Source organism: Xiphias gladius, chromosome 22 (genome assembly GCF_016859285.1).
Source record: "Xiphias gladius isolate SHS-SW01 ecotype Sanya breed wild chromosome 22, ASM1685928v1, whole genome shotgun sequence".
NCBI lineage: Eukaryota > Metazoa > Chordata > Actinopteri > Istiophoriformes > Xiphiidae > Xiphias > Xiphias gladius.
In genome coordinates, this window is record NC_053421.1 from 11998036 (window position 1) to 12014781 (window position 16746).

Below are 16746 nucleotides of genomic sequence, written 5' to 3' on the forward strand. Positions count from 1 at the left end.
TCATTTTGATCATGAGGGTCATAAATCTGTCCGTGGGAAGCGGGCTGATTGTGTTATTTGATGCCCTGGTCCTGTTTTGGTTGAGAGGTCTGGGTGTCAGGGCTGATTGTGTTTAGGCCTGTCAGACATTTATAGGTAATGAGATTTCTGCCAATTGACAGTGTCGGTAGGTGGGTCATTGGGGTGTATTGAGGGGTGGAGCAAGGTGACATGAAAAGGAAAAGGGCAACTGGTTTCAAGGACGGTGCCAGGGAAAGACTTTGGACACTGAGTAAAATGAACAAGTAGATTTAACGGAGGAATTAAAGCCGCTGAAAACGTATTTTCTCAGTCGGTGTCTATGAGTGATGAGGTCAATACAAAATTATCTGCCAGAGGTCAGTTTTTGTTATCTCAATTGAGATATTTTCAGCATTTGTGTTTTTGATTGTGAATCTGATAACAGTTGGTGGGTTGTTTGCTTATTTTGCCAGGGCACTCTGAATCAAATCTGAGCAAACCGCACCCACACAGTCCTGATGATGCAGATTTTTTTACCGTTGAAAGTAATACCTGAGGGTGTTTTTGTAAAACTTTAACTATGGTTGCTGCTTATTTAGTCATAAACTGAAGTGAAAAACTTAAGATGTCAAACGACGCTTTAAAAGAGTAGTTTTCACATCTTTTCTTGCACGATGAACAGCGGAGGACATAACCATCGCAAACAAAAACTCACTTCTTTGATTACTTTTAGAGGAGTTGGCGCTAGTTTACTGCCAACTCTGCCACAATTGCACACAGTAGCTGAGTCACTGAAACATAAAACTAAGAAAGCCTATGGACAGATTTAGCTAATACTGTCACACTATTGTACCATGCACAAGATGAAGGGTAGAATGGGTGTAGTGTTAATATCCCTGGTCAAATAAATCAGCAGGGTAACATTTCTTAAGCAAGAGTTTATAATCTTGTATCAATCAAGTTTAGTATATTTCCATATGTTCAGTAACAAATGTCATTGTCTGGGACCATATCTAGGACCTTTGGCTAATCTTTCCTTTAAATTTTAGACAAATCTTTAGTGATCAAAATTATAAAATTTAGTTTTTGGATTTGGGATTAGAATTTTAAAAGCATTAGACAAAAGAGGTTTTAGAGAAAAGAATACAATGTAACAAACTATTTATTTTTCCATAGTGAAAAATAATACATTTTTTTAAAATAATACATTTTTTTTTCATTTTATCATTTTGTCAACAGCTTCCAGTGGTCTTAATGTTATGAATACGAATTCACAATCTAGTGATGATACTGGAGGAACTAACATGTCAAATAAATTTAAGCTTCTGCCAAGAAAGATCCATTGTATGCTTACATTTTCTACAGTTTGTCTTAGTATAAAATATCTGGACCAAGTGGATCATGGTGATGCCCAAGATGACCACAGCAGGAAGAATACAACTATTACAGAGCCAAGAAAGCGCATCTGTGTGTAATATTTAATTTCTTTTCTTTGTTTTTTACCACTACATTCACACAGAAAGAAAAGTCATCCAGCAAAATGTTTAAATCAGGGGAGAAAATATGCCATGATAGGATGGAGAGGAGGAGGAACAGACGAAGCTCGGGTGATGAGGGAGGGAGGGAGGAGAGTGACGGCGATTTCAAGAGTGGTCCCGCAGACAGATCTCCATACCAGACCACAGGGTACTCTGGACTCTGTGTGTCTGTTACTGGAGCCAAGGAGGGTGGCAGGGCTTTCTACACCTCATCAAAGATTTACCAGTTCCTCTCATCTTATTCTGTCTTTATCTTCATCTCCTGACTTACTGTGACTCTGGCTCTCACTGCCTTTTTTTCTTTCCGTTTTTACATCTTTTTTACGTGATTTTAAATCTGTTTTAGATCTTTGCCTTAATCTGGGTCTGACTCTAACTTCTAAATGACGGTCTGCGTAAATATGGTCAGCATCAGTTTGCAGCGCACTGAAGAACATCAGTACAATTGGAATTAAATCGTCCAAACTGACAACTGGAGGAGCGTTCACCTGTCGTTTTTTCAAAGGTGAGTGTTTAAATTCTGAGTAAATGTTTTCTTCTGTTGCATATTTGAAGAGTAATTTTATTTGCAATGATACATAATTCAGCATTATTGGTTTTATTTGTTGTCTTATTGTGACAGGAAATTTACAGAAGAAATTATTGAATTTTGCAACATTTTTAGCAATTTAGTGGAGTAACAAAAGGTTTGAATGATGGTGTGATGGCTTGAGAAATTGGGTTGTTTCACTTGTTTAGTGCTGAAAATGTTTACAGGATTCATAAAACAATGATTCAGTTTTCAACAACTAAATTCAGACTTGGTGTAAAAAATGAAAACAAAAGCAAAGAATGCACATTATCTATGGTAGAAATTTAAAATGTTTTTATTATGATGACTTGGGCCTATTACCTATACTTTTTCTAATAAAGATCATTTTTAAGAAGAGAATTCTAAACTCAAATCAGAACTAAATCTGGTGAACATGTGATTAGACCGGGATTGTAGACGCTGGGCCAAATCTGTGAGCAAAATGGCGATCAACAAGTGTGAAATGAAATGAGCCCGCTGTCATGGCCTTGTAGAGACGTTCCCCACCCCCCTTGTTACCCTCATCCCAGATCCCATCACTCTCTGTTGATTTTCTCCACTCTCCTCTTGTTCCCTTTGTATTTGATGTCAAAATTCTAAAGCTGCAAATGAATTCATACATTTAAGTCGCCCGCACTCTTTATGTATTTACAACCAGGCTGCTTAACATATTGAAACGATCACTGGCATTTTTGTAAAAATGCTATAATTTTTCATACTACAACTTCAATGTTTCTTTTTTCAGTTTTTATTGTTTATTTTTTTGTTCCACTGTTGTGTTGAGTTGCCATAGAGTTTTTATTTTTATTTTTTATATTTGCCACAATAACTTAATTTCCCACAAAGGGAATGATAATGTTCCCTTCCTGTGTTTTCTGTCTCACTTTGACTCCAGACTCATCACCTGCATCTACCTTCCTTCCTCTTCTACATCTACTGACATTTCACTTCCGAAGACTGTGCACCTTCCATGCTGACAGAGAGCGTCCCTGTTGGCCTGATGTCTTCGGTTGTAGCCCCGGAAAAACCCACCTCCAATACCATGGGCCCCAAAGAGGTCAGTGCATATCTGATGTGTTTGGTGGATTAATGGCATGCAACTCAGAATGACAAAAAATAAATGTCTGATGATTAACTTGTTGACCCTTCAGGTGGAGCTGATCCTTGTAAAGGAGCAGAATGGGGTCCAGTTCACGTCCACCACCTTAGTGGCTCCAGCTCAGACTCAGACCAACCCCAGTGGAGAGGAGAGGGAGACGTGGGGGAAGAAAATTGACTTCCTCCTGTCTGTCATCGGATTTGCTGTGGACCTTGCCAATGTCTGGAGATTCCCTTACCTCTGCTACAAGAATGGGGGAGGTGAGATGGGTGAAAGGAGTTGAGGAGGGGAAGCTGTTTTTGGCCTGAGGGTAAGGGGTCCACTAGTCTGCTACACTGAGAAGAGGTAGAGAATAAGTAGAGGAAGGGGTAAGGCGGCAAAGGAAGGAGGTTAGGTGTGTGACAAAGTAATCAGAGTGATCATCCTCTCCTCGGACAAGAATACTATAGTTGGGGTAGAAATTGAAGGGATGGTGATGGAGCGTACGTGTGTGGTTCTGTTGAAAGGAAAAACAGCTTGGAAGAAAAATTGTAGTATAGGAATGAGGAGAGAAAAAGGGGAAATGAGGGGGGAATTTATTTATCCACACCTGCATACTGTATGTTTTCACCTGCATGTACTACACGTGTATGGATGTGCATGCACGCAGTATTAACACAGGTGTGTATGTTTGCTTGTGGGTTTCAGCTCCTTGTGTATGCTGGTCACTGTTTTTGAATTTTTTTCCAACCCTTTACAGAGATCAAAATAGGGGAAAAACCACCACAGCTGCTCTGAATAGATTAGCTCCAACAATCACTGCCACTAATTACGGTTGTTTAACATAGAGCCTTCATTATCTTTAAGAGCTGTAAATGATACTGTAGCTGTGGTCGAGGCTGACACCCTTCTCTGGGGACAATGTATATACCCAAATCCAACGGGCTGTTATACCTGTATTTAGGGACGATATCCCTGAGTTCCAGTTGAGTTTGAGTAATTATGCTCAAAAACTAAATTAAATGTTGGTCTTGAAATTGTATATCAAATAAATGTGCTATCAAATAATCCTTAGGTATTTTGTTTAATTTAACCTTTAAGTTACAAAACCACTATATTATTATCGCTGATAATAGTTGAGAGTCTTTTCATTAAAATGTGTGTGTGTAGCGTTCGGAATCTCACTCGAGGCTGTGTGTGTGTGTGTGTGTGTGTGTGTCTGCAGGTGCCTTCCTGGTGCCATACCTGTTTTTCATGGTGATAGCAGGCATGCCTCTCTTCTACATGGAGCTGGCTCTGGGACAGTACAACAGAGAGGGGGCAGCAGGGGTCTGGAAGATCTGTCCCATATTTAAAGGTAGGAAGGTGACATGTCATATATACAGACAGACACATGTGAACACTAGAGGATGTACAAATTTAAATCTGACTTTCTGTATGTCCGTCTGCCTACATGCCTGTCTGTCTGATAATGTACTTCCTTTAATATCTGCATGTCTTTCTGACTGCTTGTCTGCCCACGTGCCTGCCTGTCCACATGCCAGTCTCTTTTGTCTGCTTGTCTCTACGTTGAGCAGCGACAGGCATTGTTTATCCTCCCCAGAACATCAGGTTTTGTTGGCATTCAGATGGAAAGCAAATGAAAATTGGGCTTTTAGACTCTTGTCCTGATTGTCCAAATCCTGCTGTCAAGTAGTGGCAGGGAGCAGTGTCTGACACTCTCTTGGCATACTTTTCAACGCATCAATAAGCAAAGCACAGTTTAGGAGAATGCCATCCAAACATACGCTAGCGGAGAAACACACACAGTAAGACAAATCCCCATTTCTGAGCAAGGTCATTGGGGGAAACTATAATGATGCACTTCACTTTTTATGGGTTTTTTTTGTGTCACTTGTGTGTATTTATCTATCTTTGTACTGTATACCTTGCACTGATTTTAATTTGTCCGCAATTTTCTTTTTAAAAGTTATAGTTTCACTTAAATCTCAAATTTAAAACATTACTATAAACTTAAAGATGCAGCAGAAATACGGCATCAAATACCATTATCACCAGCAGACAATCTGTTGCTTCACAGTATGAGGCCATACCGCCGTCTTTTGTTGGTCATGTCCTTGCTGGTCTGAAGGTGGCCCGCAGTGTGTACGCGTAGCTTCGTGAGTTTCTGTCTCTGTGTGTGTGTGTCTTGAGTCTGAGCCTCCTGTGTGTGAACATGTGCCGTCTGTCAGAGACCACACTGAGTACGTTGACGTTCTAATCACACGCTTCACTCTCTCTGTCTCTCAGCAGGGGGATAACAGTAATTATTCAAACACACACATACACATGCCCATATTGACAGTAATTATTCTGATCAAGAAGCTGGTTTCCTCTCAGGATCAATGCATTTGAAGAAAAGGACTGAGAAGGGGAGACAGAGAGAGATGGAGAGATAGCATGGCCGCACGCGGCGCTAATAAGAGGCAAAGCTCCCTGGACAAATATCACATCCACATTACAAAGGAATCAATAAGGCACAGTTGTGGTCATGCCTCTTAGCAAAAGTTAACAATTAAATTCAGCCTTAGAAGATTGGACATTGTTTCAGATATATAGAAAGGGTAGATGTGTAGATAATTAAGGCATGAAGAGGCAATCTTGAGAAGCCTGCTGTCTGTGAGACCGCAGGCATGCATCATAGGCTACTGTTCTCATACTGAGAGAGAGAGACTGTGCTTTCTGGTGTGTGCTTTGGTGCAGGGATCTGTCAGGAAGTAGTCACTGTTCAGCAGAGCCATGCCTAAGTTTGAACTGTTTGTGGAACATACTCATTTTTCTACTGATGCATAGTGGTTCTTGATGACCCAATGACTAATATCTAAAAATAACTAAGATTAGCACTACCACTGTCAAGGGTTTGACTATAATTTGGTTCACTGTGTCCTGCACGATACTATATGCTAAAGGTTGTATGTTGCCGGAAAGTGTGAAAAGGTGACTTTGTGGTCACCTTTTGGTTTAGTCTCTCGAGCCAGACAATAAATATTTTCCTGATCAGCTAAGATTCACTAAAACCAAGATAAAATACTGTTTGTTAGGATTTGTGGTTGTGTTTTTTGTGTGCATCCTTCCACCAGGACATCTTCAGTGATGGAAGAAATTTTCAGATCCTTACACTTAAAAGTGCCAAATATACAACAATATATAGATACACCACTACAAGTAAAAGTCCTAAACGTTAGTAAAAGTACAGGTGTATTATCAGCCAAATGTATTTCAAGTATCAATATGGTTTTTATATGGTTTGGGGGTCATTTAACACCTTTATTTGATAGCAGACATTAGTCCCCCCAACCCCTTCCACCTGAGAAGTTTAGAACACAAATCTCTCTTTGGGGGAACCAGCAATTATAGCTGTTGAATAAATTAAGCGGAGTAAAAAGTTCATTATTTCCCTCTGAAATAAAGTATTAGATAAATGGAAGTACTTAAGCAAAGTACTTCAAAATTGTACTGAAGTATGTTACTTGAGTAAATGTACTTAGTTACGTTCCACCACTTGACATCTATGCAAATCAGCCATGAAAAGCAGTGCTCTATAATTCAGGAACAAGGCAGAAGGTACTTACGTTCATCAAGTGGTTAGATTCCACTAAAGTGCCCCTTTCAAATATCTCCGGTGCAGATTGGTGAAGTGAGCACTGTCTGCCCCGGTCTATCTATCTCTGTATCTCTGTCTTTACTGTCTATCAGTATTGGTCATTTGTGTTCACCTAACAGGCGTTGGCTTTACAGTGATCCTCATTTCCCTCTACGTCGGTTTCTACTATAATGTCATCATCTCCTGGGCTCTGTTCTACCTCTTCTCCTCGTTCACCGGAGAGCTGCCCTGGGTGCACTGCAACAACACCTGGAACAGTCCTAACTGCTCCGACTGGGCCGACAACAGCTCAGTCAGTGACATTTACAAGGCCACCCCTGCTCAGGAGTACTTTGAGTAAGTTGGCCTCAACTTCAGAACTTTAAAACTGTAATTTTCCATTCAGATTGCCTGTCTTTGTTCAGTCCTTTGACTTTACCTGCAAATATGGAAACTGCAGTTAAAGGCAAGCATACTTTATGTATTTGTCCAGCTACTAAAACATTTGTGTTTTGCTTTGACCGAGCTGAGTTTGGGCTTTACTGAATATCACGTGCACATTTCCACTTAAGGAAGTGCACAGGATAACTTTTGGTACAGTTCAGTAATGACGTGTACTGATGCAGAGTTGGCTCGCCACACTCAATCTACAGAATAACTGAAGTTACTGTACTGTCAGCCCTTTGTCTAGATTTAGTAATGTCTTGGAATATCTACTTATGAATAATTAAAGATATGATAAAATATTCAGAAATGAATATCAGATATATTTTCCTCAGAATGGATGCAGAGTTTGGCCACATTTAGCTGTGGCAGCCTCCCTCCCTGTGCAGCTGACCAGGTGTCTCCTTTTCCAACAAGTGAGGGGTTGTTCTGTTGCGACAGTTGAGGCATTTCATCCATGTTAGTTGAAATGACAGTGTGCTATTTAAACAGAGCCACCTGCAGACAATTTGACCACAACAGCTGAACACTGGCTGATTTTATTCAGTCTCATCTGTTAGGCTTCCTCTAAAATGAACTGAATCAAGGCATCAACGATGATCAGTGATTTTATAGTTTTGCAGGTGACATATTGGACTTCATACAATGTAACATAAAAGTACATTTTCAAATCTGTTACCTTTTATTGCCAATGCAATTTTTCCTGTCTTGACAGGTTGTCGTGATCTTTGAAACATTCTAATTGACTTTAATGCAAAATTTTGCAGCATTTGCAACAGATGTGCCAACACTTCATGTAGTATCTATCTGGCAAGATACCCTGCGGTCTCACATGTCCCTCGTCACTGACGAACACCAGGTACTCAGCTTCCAACAAGGCTAGGCATTGATTGTTAATGCAATTTCATGCCGGATCCAGAGCCAGGTGTATAGCTCAACCAATGTTATGAATAATAATGTCTTTCAAGTAGGCTAGCATTGTCATTTGCTAGAACCTGGATATATGAATTCTGAATGCATCTAGAATTAGTTAATTCAGGGTAACCTATACATGTCTCTTGGTGAGGACTCAAAGTGCACCTCAGCAGAATTTAGGACTCTTAGTCTCTTAGCATCTTAGTTCCTTGCTTTGTCTACGACGTCTACCTCTGCCCATATTTACATTTAGTCTCATGTGCATTTTGAGTGTAACTGTGGCCAAAGACATGAATCTTGTTCCAAGAAGATGCCTTCTGCAATGAGACCAGTAGCTGTAGCCGCAACACTTTCCTTGTAGCTCCTTAGATGTTGACTACAATGTTTAACACTGAAGGCACTTGTCTCAACAACAGGTAAAAGGATATCATGATAACAGGTTCTTAAGCTAGGACTTGCTATTGGGTGCAATGTTCACAGTATTCCTGAACTGCTCTGTTATGCCTCTCACAGCTGAGTTCTTGATGGTGAGAATGTGCTAAGTACAAGACCTTTAGATATACTGTAAATGTTGGACTCAGGGGTTGTGATTGTTCTTAACCAGAATATTCCCTTCCCTTAGACGAGGGGTGCTCCACATCCAGGACAGTAATGGTATTGATGACTTGGGTCGTCCACGCTGGCAGTTGACCTCCTGTCTAGCTGTGGTGATTGTTCTGCTCTACTTCAGTCTCTGGAAGGGAGTCAAGACCTCTGGCAAGGTAGGGAATGACATAGTAGCCATGTTTCTTAATGTGAAAACCAGTAAAGTGCTACATTATTCCTACCCAAGAATCTTTACATGAGTGATAAATCACTTTTACTTCAGGTCCAGTTTAAATCCACTAAAACGTTTAAGACCACTGTATGTGTGTATACAGCATAAATGTATGTTTTCACTCCAACTTGCATGTGTTCATATGTGTGAATCTGAGTGTGTGTGTGTGTGTGTGTGTGTGTGTGTGTGTGTGTGTGTGTGTGTGTGTGTGTGTGTGTGTGTGTGTGTGTGTGTGTGTGTGTGTGTGTGTGTGTGTGTGTGTGTGCATGTGCGTGTGTGTGTGTGTGCGTGGCCTTCTTTCCTCTGTGTAAATGTGTGCGTATTCTGTGTGTGCGCGTACCTGGGCGTGTGTGTGCAATGTGTGCGACCCTTTCAGGTTGTGTGGATCACAGCCACCATGCCCTATGTGGTCTTGACTGTGCTGCTGCTCCGCGGAGTCACTCTGCCTGGAGCCATCGATGGCATTAAGGCCTACCTCTCTGTGGACTTCCTGAGACTCTGTGATGCCAAGGTAAGAGAGTTGGGACACGAGTGAGGGGAGAGTGGTGGGGTTGGCAAAAGAAGACAGACAAGAGGAAGCGGCATGGGGGGGGGTAAACAGTGGCTAAAAGCCACTCTAATGGAAAGCTTTGACATTTTAAGTTTTAATTTTATTTTTCTTTATCTAACAATCACTTCATATGTAAAGAAAACAAAAAAACTGAAAAAGTTGGGTTGGCATGTTTCATGACCTGTGCACATCGTATACCAGTAACAACAACAATAGAAAGCAAGCAATAGGTTAAGATTATTTTATTTAGAAATTGGTAGCAGTGACAAATATTAACAGTAGTACACTGGTAGAGGGTACATTTTACCATCTTAAGCTCTTGAGAGTTATTATCCCAAACACTACATAACAATTTTCCAACTCCACTGTCAAATTTAGCCTTCATTCATTTTTATCCACAGGGCAGAATGATAAAAGCCTGATTGTGAACTCAGTATAAACAACTGTGGGGTTAATACATATTATCTGAGAGATATTAACTGTCAGTCTCCCTTACTGAAAGGAATTAAACACACTGGTTTACAATGACAAGTACCGTTAAAGAGGGATTTCCTCAAGGTATAAAAACATGTTGTTGGTGAACCTGTTTCTAATATTTTCCTTATCTGTGACACCCACTGTCACAGCTTATAACAATATCTTATTTACCTTAATATCGGGCACTAAGGAGCTCAATGAGCAAGCATGCAGGACTAAAAGACTCAGTTATGGAGAAAGAGAGAGAAAGCAAAAAGGAGAGCGATAGAGATGCATGGCAGCAATTGGAGAATTAGATTAGATAGATGCATGGAGCAGTAATTTGCAAAATTACCCCCTGTATTCACAAGCGTCTTTCATCTACTGCCGTTGAATGAGTTTCCTGCAATTATCTCTAATAATGGCTTTTTTCCTCTCCTGTGCCTTTTGTTTGCCGCTTCACACAAGTGTGCTTGTTCTGTCGCTCCCTAGGTCTGGATTGAGGCAGCCACACAGATTTGTTTCTCGCTGGGAGTGGGGTTTGGTGTGCTAATTGCCTTTTCCAGCTACAACAAATTCAGCAACAACTGTTACAGGTAAAGACACACAGGGAGAGGCAGGACAGGGGACGGGGAGGGGCTCCCACAGGCGCAGGCGCACACACACACACACACACACACACACACACACACACACACACACACACACAAGCAGGTGAATTACAATAACCTTTGAAGCTCCTTGAAACACGCTATGTCTTTGACACCATGCTGTGCAACAGACAGCCGTAACACCAATCAAAACTGTCGCAGTCTTTGAAAATCATCAGCAGCCCACTGGAGGCTTTTATTTCCTTATCTCCATTTTTTTGCCCTATATTATGTTTCTGATAACTAACACATGACACCGTCCACCTTGAGGATTCCTCCTTGAGCTCATCTTTTTGTAGGACAATGAAAAGAAAAGTGTAAATTTAGTCAGGTCTGGTCTTTCGGACATACTTTTAAAAAGGCCCTGTCCTTATTTAACACCTACCAACTAATTTATTTGTTAATTTTCTATATTTACTTAATCATTTTTACTGTTGCATGATACAAGACTATCTCAGGTAGACAGGTTGCTGATCTTGCACATAACAGACAAGACATTGAACAACTGACTGACATAATAATCCATCAAATCAGTCCAGGTTCTTTAAACTATTCAGCCACCCAGACTCATTACGGCAAGCCAGCATGATCATCATGTAGAAGCCAAGAGGAGACAGGCCATAACTCACCCCTGACATACTCAGGATGGGTTAAGGCATAATTGACTGGCTAGTCAATAATGTTGATATTGACTGTGTGATGGCTGATGATTGACTAATGAACTGTTGGATTTTTTTACATTTTCATTCTGGACTCTCTGTTTTTTTTCCCCATTTTATTTGATTTTATTAATCCAGAGACGCCATCATCACCAGCTCCATCAACTCTTTAACCAGTTTCTTCTCTGGCTTTGTGGTCTTCTCCTTCCTTGGTTACATGTCCCATAAACACAACGTTGCCCTGGACAAAGTAGCCAGAGATGGTATGGTGTCTACTTTTGTAGCTTCTCCGCACATGTCAGTGACGCGCTATGGGAAGGAAGACAGTGGAAGGTTTACTGTGAGAGGCTGTTGATTTTTGGCAACCCACGTCAGCCTACCTTTGGCATTATTTAATGATGGGTGCCATTAAATGACACTGCAAACAGCTTGCCGTGGAATAGTCAGTGCCAGAGGAGTAGAAGCAGTATTATGTGCATTCTTTAATTACGATATTTAGGATGGGCTATTTTTAGCTGCCAGCACTGTAATCAATGAAGAAACCCACAGTGAACTCAATAACTGGATGGAAATGCCACCAGTCCTGTTAGTGGAACTGGGTTGCTGTGTTACTTAAAAGTCAAATAAAATTAAAAATGGTGCACAACTCTTCTATTATATACCATACTTTATCCCCCTGATTTTTGTTTTATTTATTTATTTATTTATTTATTTTAACAACATGTATGTTACACCTACTCTTTAACTATATATTTTAGCAATCTTTTTTGGAGGCTGCTTTTACTTCTGCTCTCATGTTAAAAGTCCCAAATGGTCCTGTGTATGTGTGTGTGTGTGTGTGTGTGTGTGTGTGTGTGTGTGTGTGTGTGTGTGTGTGTGTGTGTGTGTGTGTGTGTGTGTGTGTGTGTTTAGTGCAGTTTTCTACTTGAATCTCAACTTGAATTGCTTGTTCTTTAGGTGCTGGGTTGGTGTTTGTCATTTACCCAGAAGCCATTGCAACATTACCTGGTTCATCAGTGTGGGCGGTTATCTTCTTCATCATGTTGCTGACACTGGGCATTGACAGTGCTGTGAGTATGTGCCTGCCCCCCCCCCCACACACACACACACATTTGAATTAAAAACTATTTTCAGTTTGCTGTTGTTTTGTCTCAGAGCTACAGTTGTAGCTGTTATGCAACAAAAAGTGGGACATCTACAGTGACTCAGCAGCTCAATTCTCACTGACTTTCTGTTGTCTTTTGTTGTAGATGGGTGGGATGGAGTCGGTGATCACGGGGCTGATTGATGAATTCAAATTCCTCCACAAACACAGGGAGCTGTTCACCCTCTTCATTGTTGCTGCCACCTTTCTCATATCCCTTTTCTGTGTTACAAATGTAAGTATAGCATACTGGGGAATCTGTTGTTGCATGTTGGTTGCTTGTGTGATTGTTGATATTCATCTTTGCACTGTGGTTAGACTGTAGTGACTTCATACATACATTTTATCATTTCCACAAACTCTGGTTTTAACACTTCCCTACCAATCAAAGGCGGACAAATATCTTCAAATGCAATGAACTGAATAATCAGAATTAATTTTTTTCTGTCTGTTCTTACTGTAACCTGTATGATAAAACGTTATACAATAGAACGATTATCATAAATTCATTCTTTCTCCCTGTCTTTCTCTCTTTCCAGGGTGGGATGTATGTGTTTACTCTGCTGGACCACTTTGCAGCAGGAACATCTATTCTCTTTGGAGTGCTTATTGAAGCCATCGGCATCGCGTGGTTCTATGGTGAGAACAGATGGACAGGAGAAAAGAGGAAGGAAAAACAGATGATTCATGTTTTCATGGCCAGCAAAGCCGATGCTATATTAAAGGTTTGATGAGAAATCTGTTGCTATAGGTGTTCTGTGCCTTGATGAAACATATTTCTATTAGACATAAGAACACAGCATCTAGAAGGTCTATTGGCACTAATAGTTTTGGCCTCTTCAGTCGCTGGCCAGGTCTCTGTGTGTGTATTAAGGTACAAGGGTATACTGTAGCTGTGGTGCTCAGAGGAGCTCAGTGAGGTTAAATGGCCAAAGTTTTGACCGCTGCCAGTGTTACGTATGAGCTCATTCAGCAGTGGTGAGGCACCACATAAGGAAAATTGCAGCTGGGGAGCAGGCTCTTCCCATTTATCATCAACAGGAGTCGGCTGTCTAATAGCTAGATTGTAGATTGTTTTGGGTGGCGAGTAGGGGTGACTTTACAGTCAGTAATTCTCAAGATGGCCAGATTCGTCTGGCACTGTATTTTACATCCATTTGCCATCATCTCCGCAATGCTATATGTTTTTAGGTTATATTCCTGTAACACACCATATCTCTTTCAATTGTGGTTTATTTCTGCATGAAATAAGATAATTTTCTGGAGTGAATGACATGTCTAGAGTGACTTTTTTTTGTTTGTGTATTACACCTGAATTCTATCAGCACAACATGGAAGAAATCCTCTAGTTGTGTAGGAGTGAATAAACTCTTTATAGATTTTACAGACTCAATAGACAACCCCTGTATATGCTACGTAGATTAGTGACCTTTTATGGTCACTAAGACAACAAAAACATTACAATAATGGATTTTCCTCAGTGGCTGTAGATTTCTGTAAGCCTCTCCAAGTTGTGTGTTTTTGTAAATTAATGGCTAAAGACTGCTTTACGGATGGATATTTATCTTTGCATGGATTTGTACCTTTTTGCACCACCAGCTGCAAAAAGGATGTTTCATAGAGTGTGAAAACCTGACCCCCATTTTGAAACATCGGCAGGCACAAAATGTTATAAAAACTAAAAGAATCTAAAAGGTCAGGGAAAACAGTTAACCTGAACTTCCGTATAGATTTTCTAGTCTCATATCTCCTGAACCTGACTGGAGAGATCCATAAAGAGCTAAATACTAACCAGGCCCCAGGCATTCGGGGTCAGCATAATGCCCCACTTTGGTGGGTCCCGACCTTGGCAAGCCAGATAAATCAAGCCCAGGGCTTCACTGGGCCTTTTCCCCTTCCTCTTAACTTCTGACAGGAACCCTTGACCCCTGGCCACTGTGGTCTTTCGATCTGCTGTCCACTACATAAGTACGTCTAGTTGTGCTGAATACCTGGTCGTCAGTCCGGATATATTTCTCTGCGGTGAGAGATGCCTTCCAGGCAGGAAGACACAACTAAAAATGTAGAGCCAGTTTTATGAGAGAAGGAAAATTGTCATATGGAAAAAATGGTGCAGGGGCTTATTACAATTGGCCCTGCAGAGTGTCTTTAGTTTCTGCAAATGTTATATTGTGAATTGTATTAATAATCTAGTGGTTTCTGTATGGTCAACTTTTGATTTAAACTTATGAATAGGTACCATGTTCAAAAGCACCTACTGCATTGGTAATATATATATATATTTAAGTAATTGCTATTCTCTGTTGGAAATGTACCAAGCAGAAGAGATGAGAAATGTACTCCAAACCTGCTATGAATATTTGTATGTGTTTCAGGAGTGGATCGTTTCAGTGATGACATTGAGGAGATGATTGGCCAGCGACCAGGCAGGTACTGGAGGCTGTGCTGGAAGTTTGTCAGCCCCTGCTTCCTCCTGGTGAGTTGTGTTTTTTTTAATCGTAACAAGGGAAAGCTAATAGATAGGATGATGGATAAATGCAACTGATTTGAGACTTGGAGTTTAACCTCACCAATATATATGCAACGATTGACATGCACAGAGACAATGACAACCAAAAAAATCACAAATTTTCTCACTTTGACGCCAAACCACCTTTCTGCTGACGGCCTAGCTACTTATTCGGGTCAAGTTCATAGTGAACGCAAATCAAGTATACCAGATGTGTTTTGTCCACTGATCCACCACCACTGGGCCACGTGTCTGATTCATAGGTTTAGCAGTTGTTGTTGTTTATGGTTATTAATGCAAGCATCTTTGCATTCTCTTTCCTTAGAGGGCTAAGACATGTGGTTCATTGATCATGGGAATGAATGAGTGAACGCATCCAGCACACTCGCCACCCCTTGCTATCCCGATCATTTTAATGGCTTGACAACAGGGATATTGCACTATCATCTTCACTGGACCTTTGACTTAATTTGCTTTCCCTTTGAACAGATGGTTTTTCAGGGCTTTTATAGTCATAACATTTTCTCCCATAGTTTATGGTGGTGGTGAGCTTTGCCACATTCAACCCTCCAAACTACGGCTCCTACATGTTTCCTCCATGGGCTAACGTGGTGGGGTGGTGTCTGGCCATTTCTTCAATGACCATGGTGCCTCTCTATGCCATCTACAAACTGTGCACACTGCCTGGAAGGTTTTGCGATGTAAGTCTGAGCTATGTATTCTTGGCCAAAATTAGGTGAAATGAGTCATATACTGTAAATGTTAATCTTTCATCTTGAGTTTGTTTTGTCACAATGGAGCCCCCTCATTAAAGATCAAGTACGGTGTTCTGATAGAGCAGAGGCTCTAATTGCTGTCCTCCCTCTCTGTTGAAAAAGAGACTAGCTTATGCCATCACCCCAGAGCCAGAGCATCATTTGGTAGACAACGGGGAGGTTCGGCAGTTCACTGTAAGTATGGACTTGATTATGATTTATTATATCATGCACATAAACGTCACATCTCTGCAGGTTTATACAAAAATGCATATTTATATTCTTCGGATTACTATCCCATTTTAATTAAATTCAACCATTATGACTCAATACAGTACAATAATACTGTGTTTTATTTCAATGGCATATTTCAATTTTTCCCACAGCTGCATCACTGGTTGGTGGTCTGAGAGCTACAGAGAGAAAGAAAGCCATAGAGAGAGTGAAAGAGTGAGAGAAAGAAAATGAGAGTTTGTGAGTGTGGACATTGGGTGGATGAATGCATGCACAGCAAAGGCCTGACAAGCTAAGAGGAAGAGAGAAATAGCCATTTAAATCGATCACAATGATAGCGCTGGGGGTGGTGGTGGAGGGAGCAGTTTAAAAGAGCTGACAAAAAACCCATAGAAAATGTAGTGTTCTTTAATTTCAACAGTGGATGCGTGAAGCTGTGCATTGACCCTCTCCACCATTGTGTTGACAATGGTGAATGGGATTCAGTCAAACAGGTCATGTGGTGTTTCAGCCTGCTACTTCCATAGATACAAAAATCACCTTGAGGGCATACAGTGTAACTTTTAGCCCATTGGTTATCTTCACTTTGCAGTGTGAGAAACATTCATTTCTTGTATTACCCATTCATAACAAGGAGCGGTGAAAGCCACGCAGAATGGTTTACTTTACATTGTGTCAAAGGCAGGGTGACACAAAATAAAAGAGTAAAACTCAAAATGCCATGACATTTCTTTGGGGTAAAACGTGGATTTATTTTTTGTTAACGTAATGGGGTGTAGATGTTAAGGTGCTACACACAACAAA

At 40.7% G+C, this 16746-nt stretch overlaps 1 protein-coding gene across 1 annotated transcript; it reads left to right on the forward strand.

Annotated features, from left to right (window-relative positions):
- The first annotated feature begins 1978 nt into the window (after positions 1 to 1978).
- slc6a3 (solute carrier family 6 member 3) lies at positions 1979 to 16746 on the forward strand. The gene is made up of 16 exons (XM_040117704.1): positions 1979 to 2043; positions 3005 to 3166; positions 3261 to 3468; positions 4413 to 4544; positions 6950 to 7166; positions 8791 to 8929; positions 9362 to 9496; positions 10484 to 10587; positions 11439 to 11563; positions 12258 to 12370; positions 12551 to 12679; positions 12984 to 13083; positions 14820 to 14920; positions 15487 to 15654; positions 15832 to 15903; positions 16095 to 16746. Exons 2-16 carry the CDS (start codon positions 3080 to 3082, stop codon positions 16116 to 16118), a joined length of 1854 nt encoding a protein of 617 aa, XP_039973638.1. The 5' UTR covers positions 1979 to 2043; positions 3005 to 3079; the 3' UTR covers positions 16119 to 16746.

Bases quoted from the DNA above. Each gene is read 5' to 3' on its own strand.
- slc6a3 (XM_040117704.1), top strand. From the start codon at position 3,080: ATGCTGACAGAGAGCGTCCCTGTTGGCCTGATGTCTTCGGTTGTAGCC. The intron at 11,564-12,257 runs GTATGGTGTCTA...CTTGTTCTTTAG, and splicing joins GGACAAAGTAGCCAGAGATG to GTGCTGGGTTGGTGTTTGTC. The intron at 12,371-12,550 runs GTGAGTATGTGC...CTTTTGTTGTAG, and splicing joins CACTGGGCATTGACAGTGCT to ATGGGTGGGATGGAGTCGGT.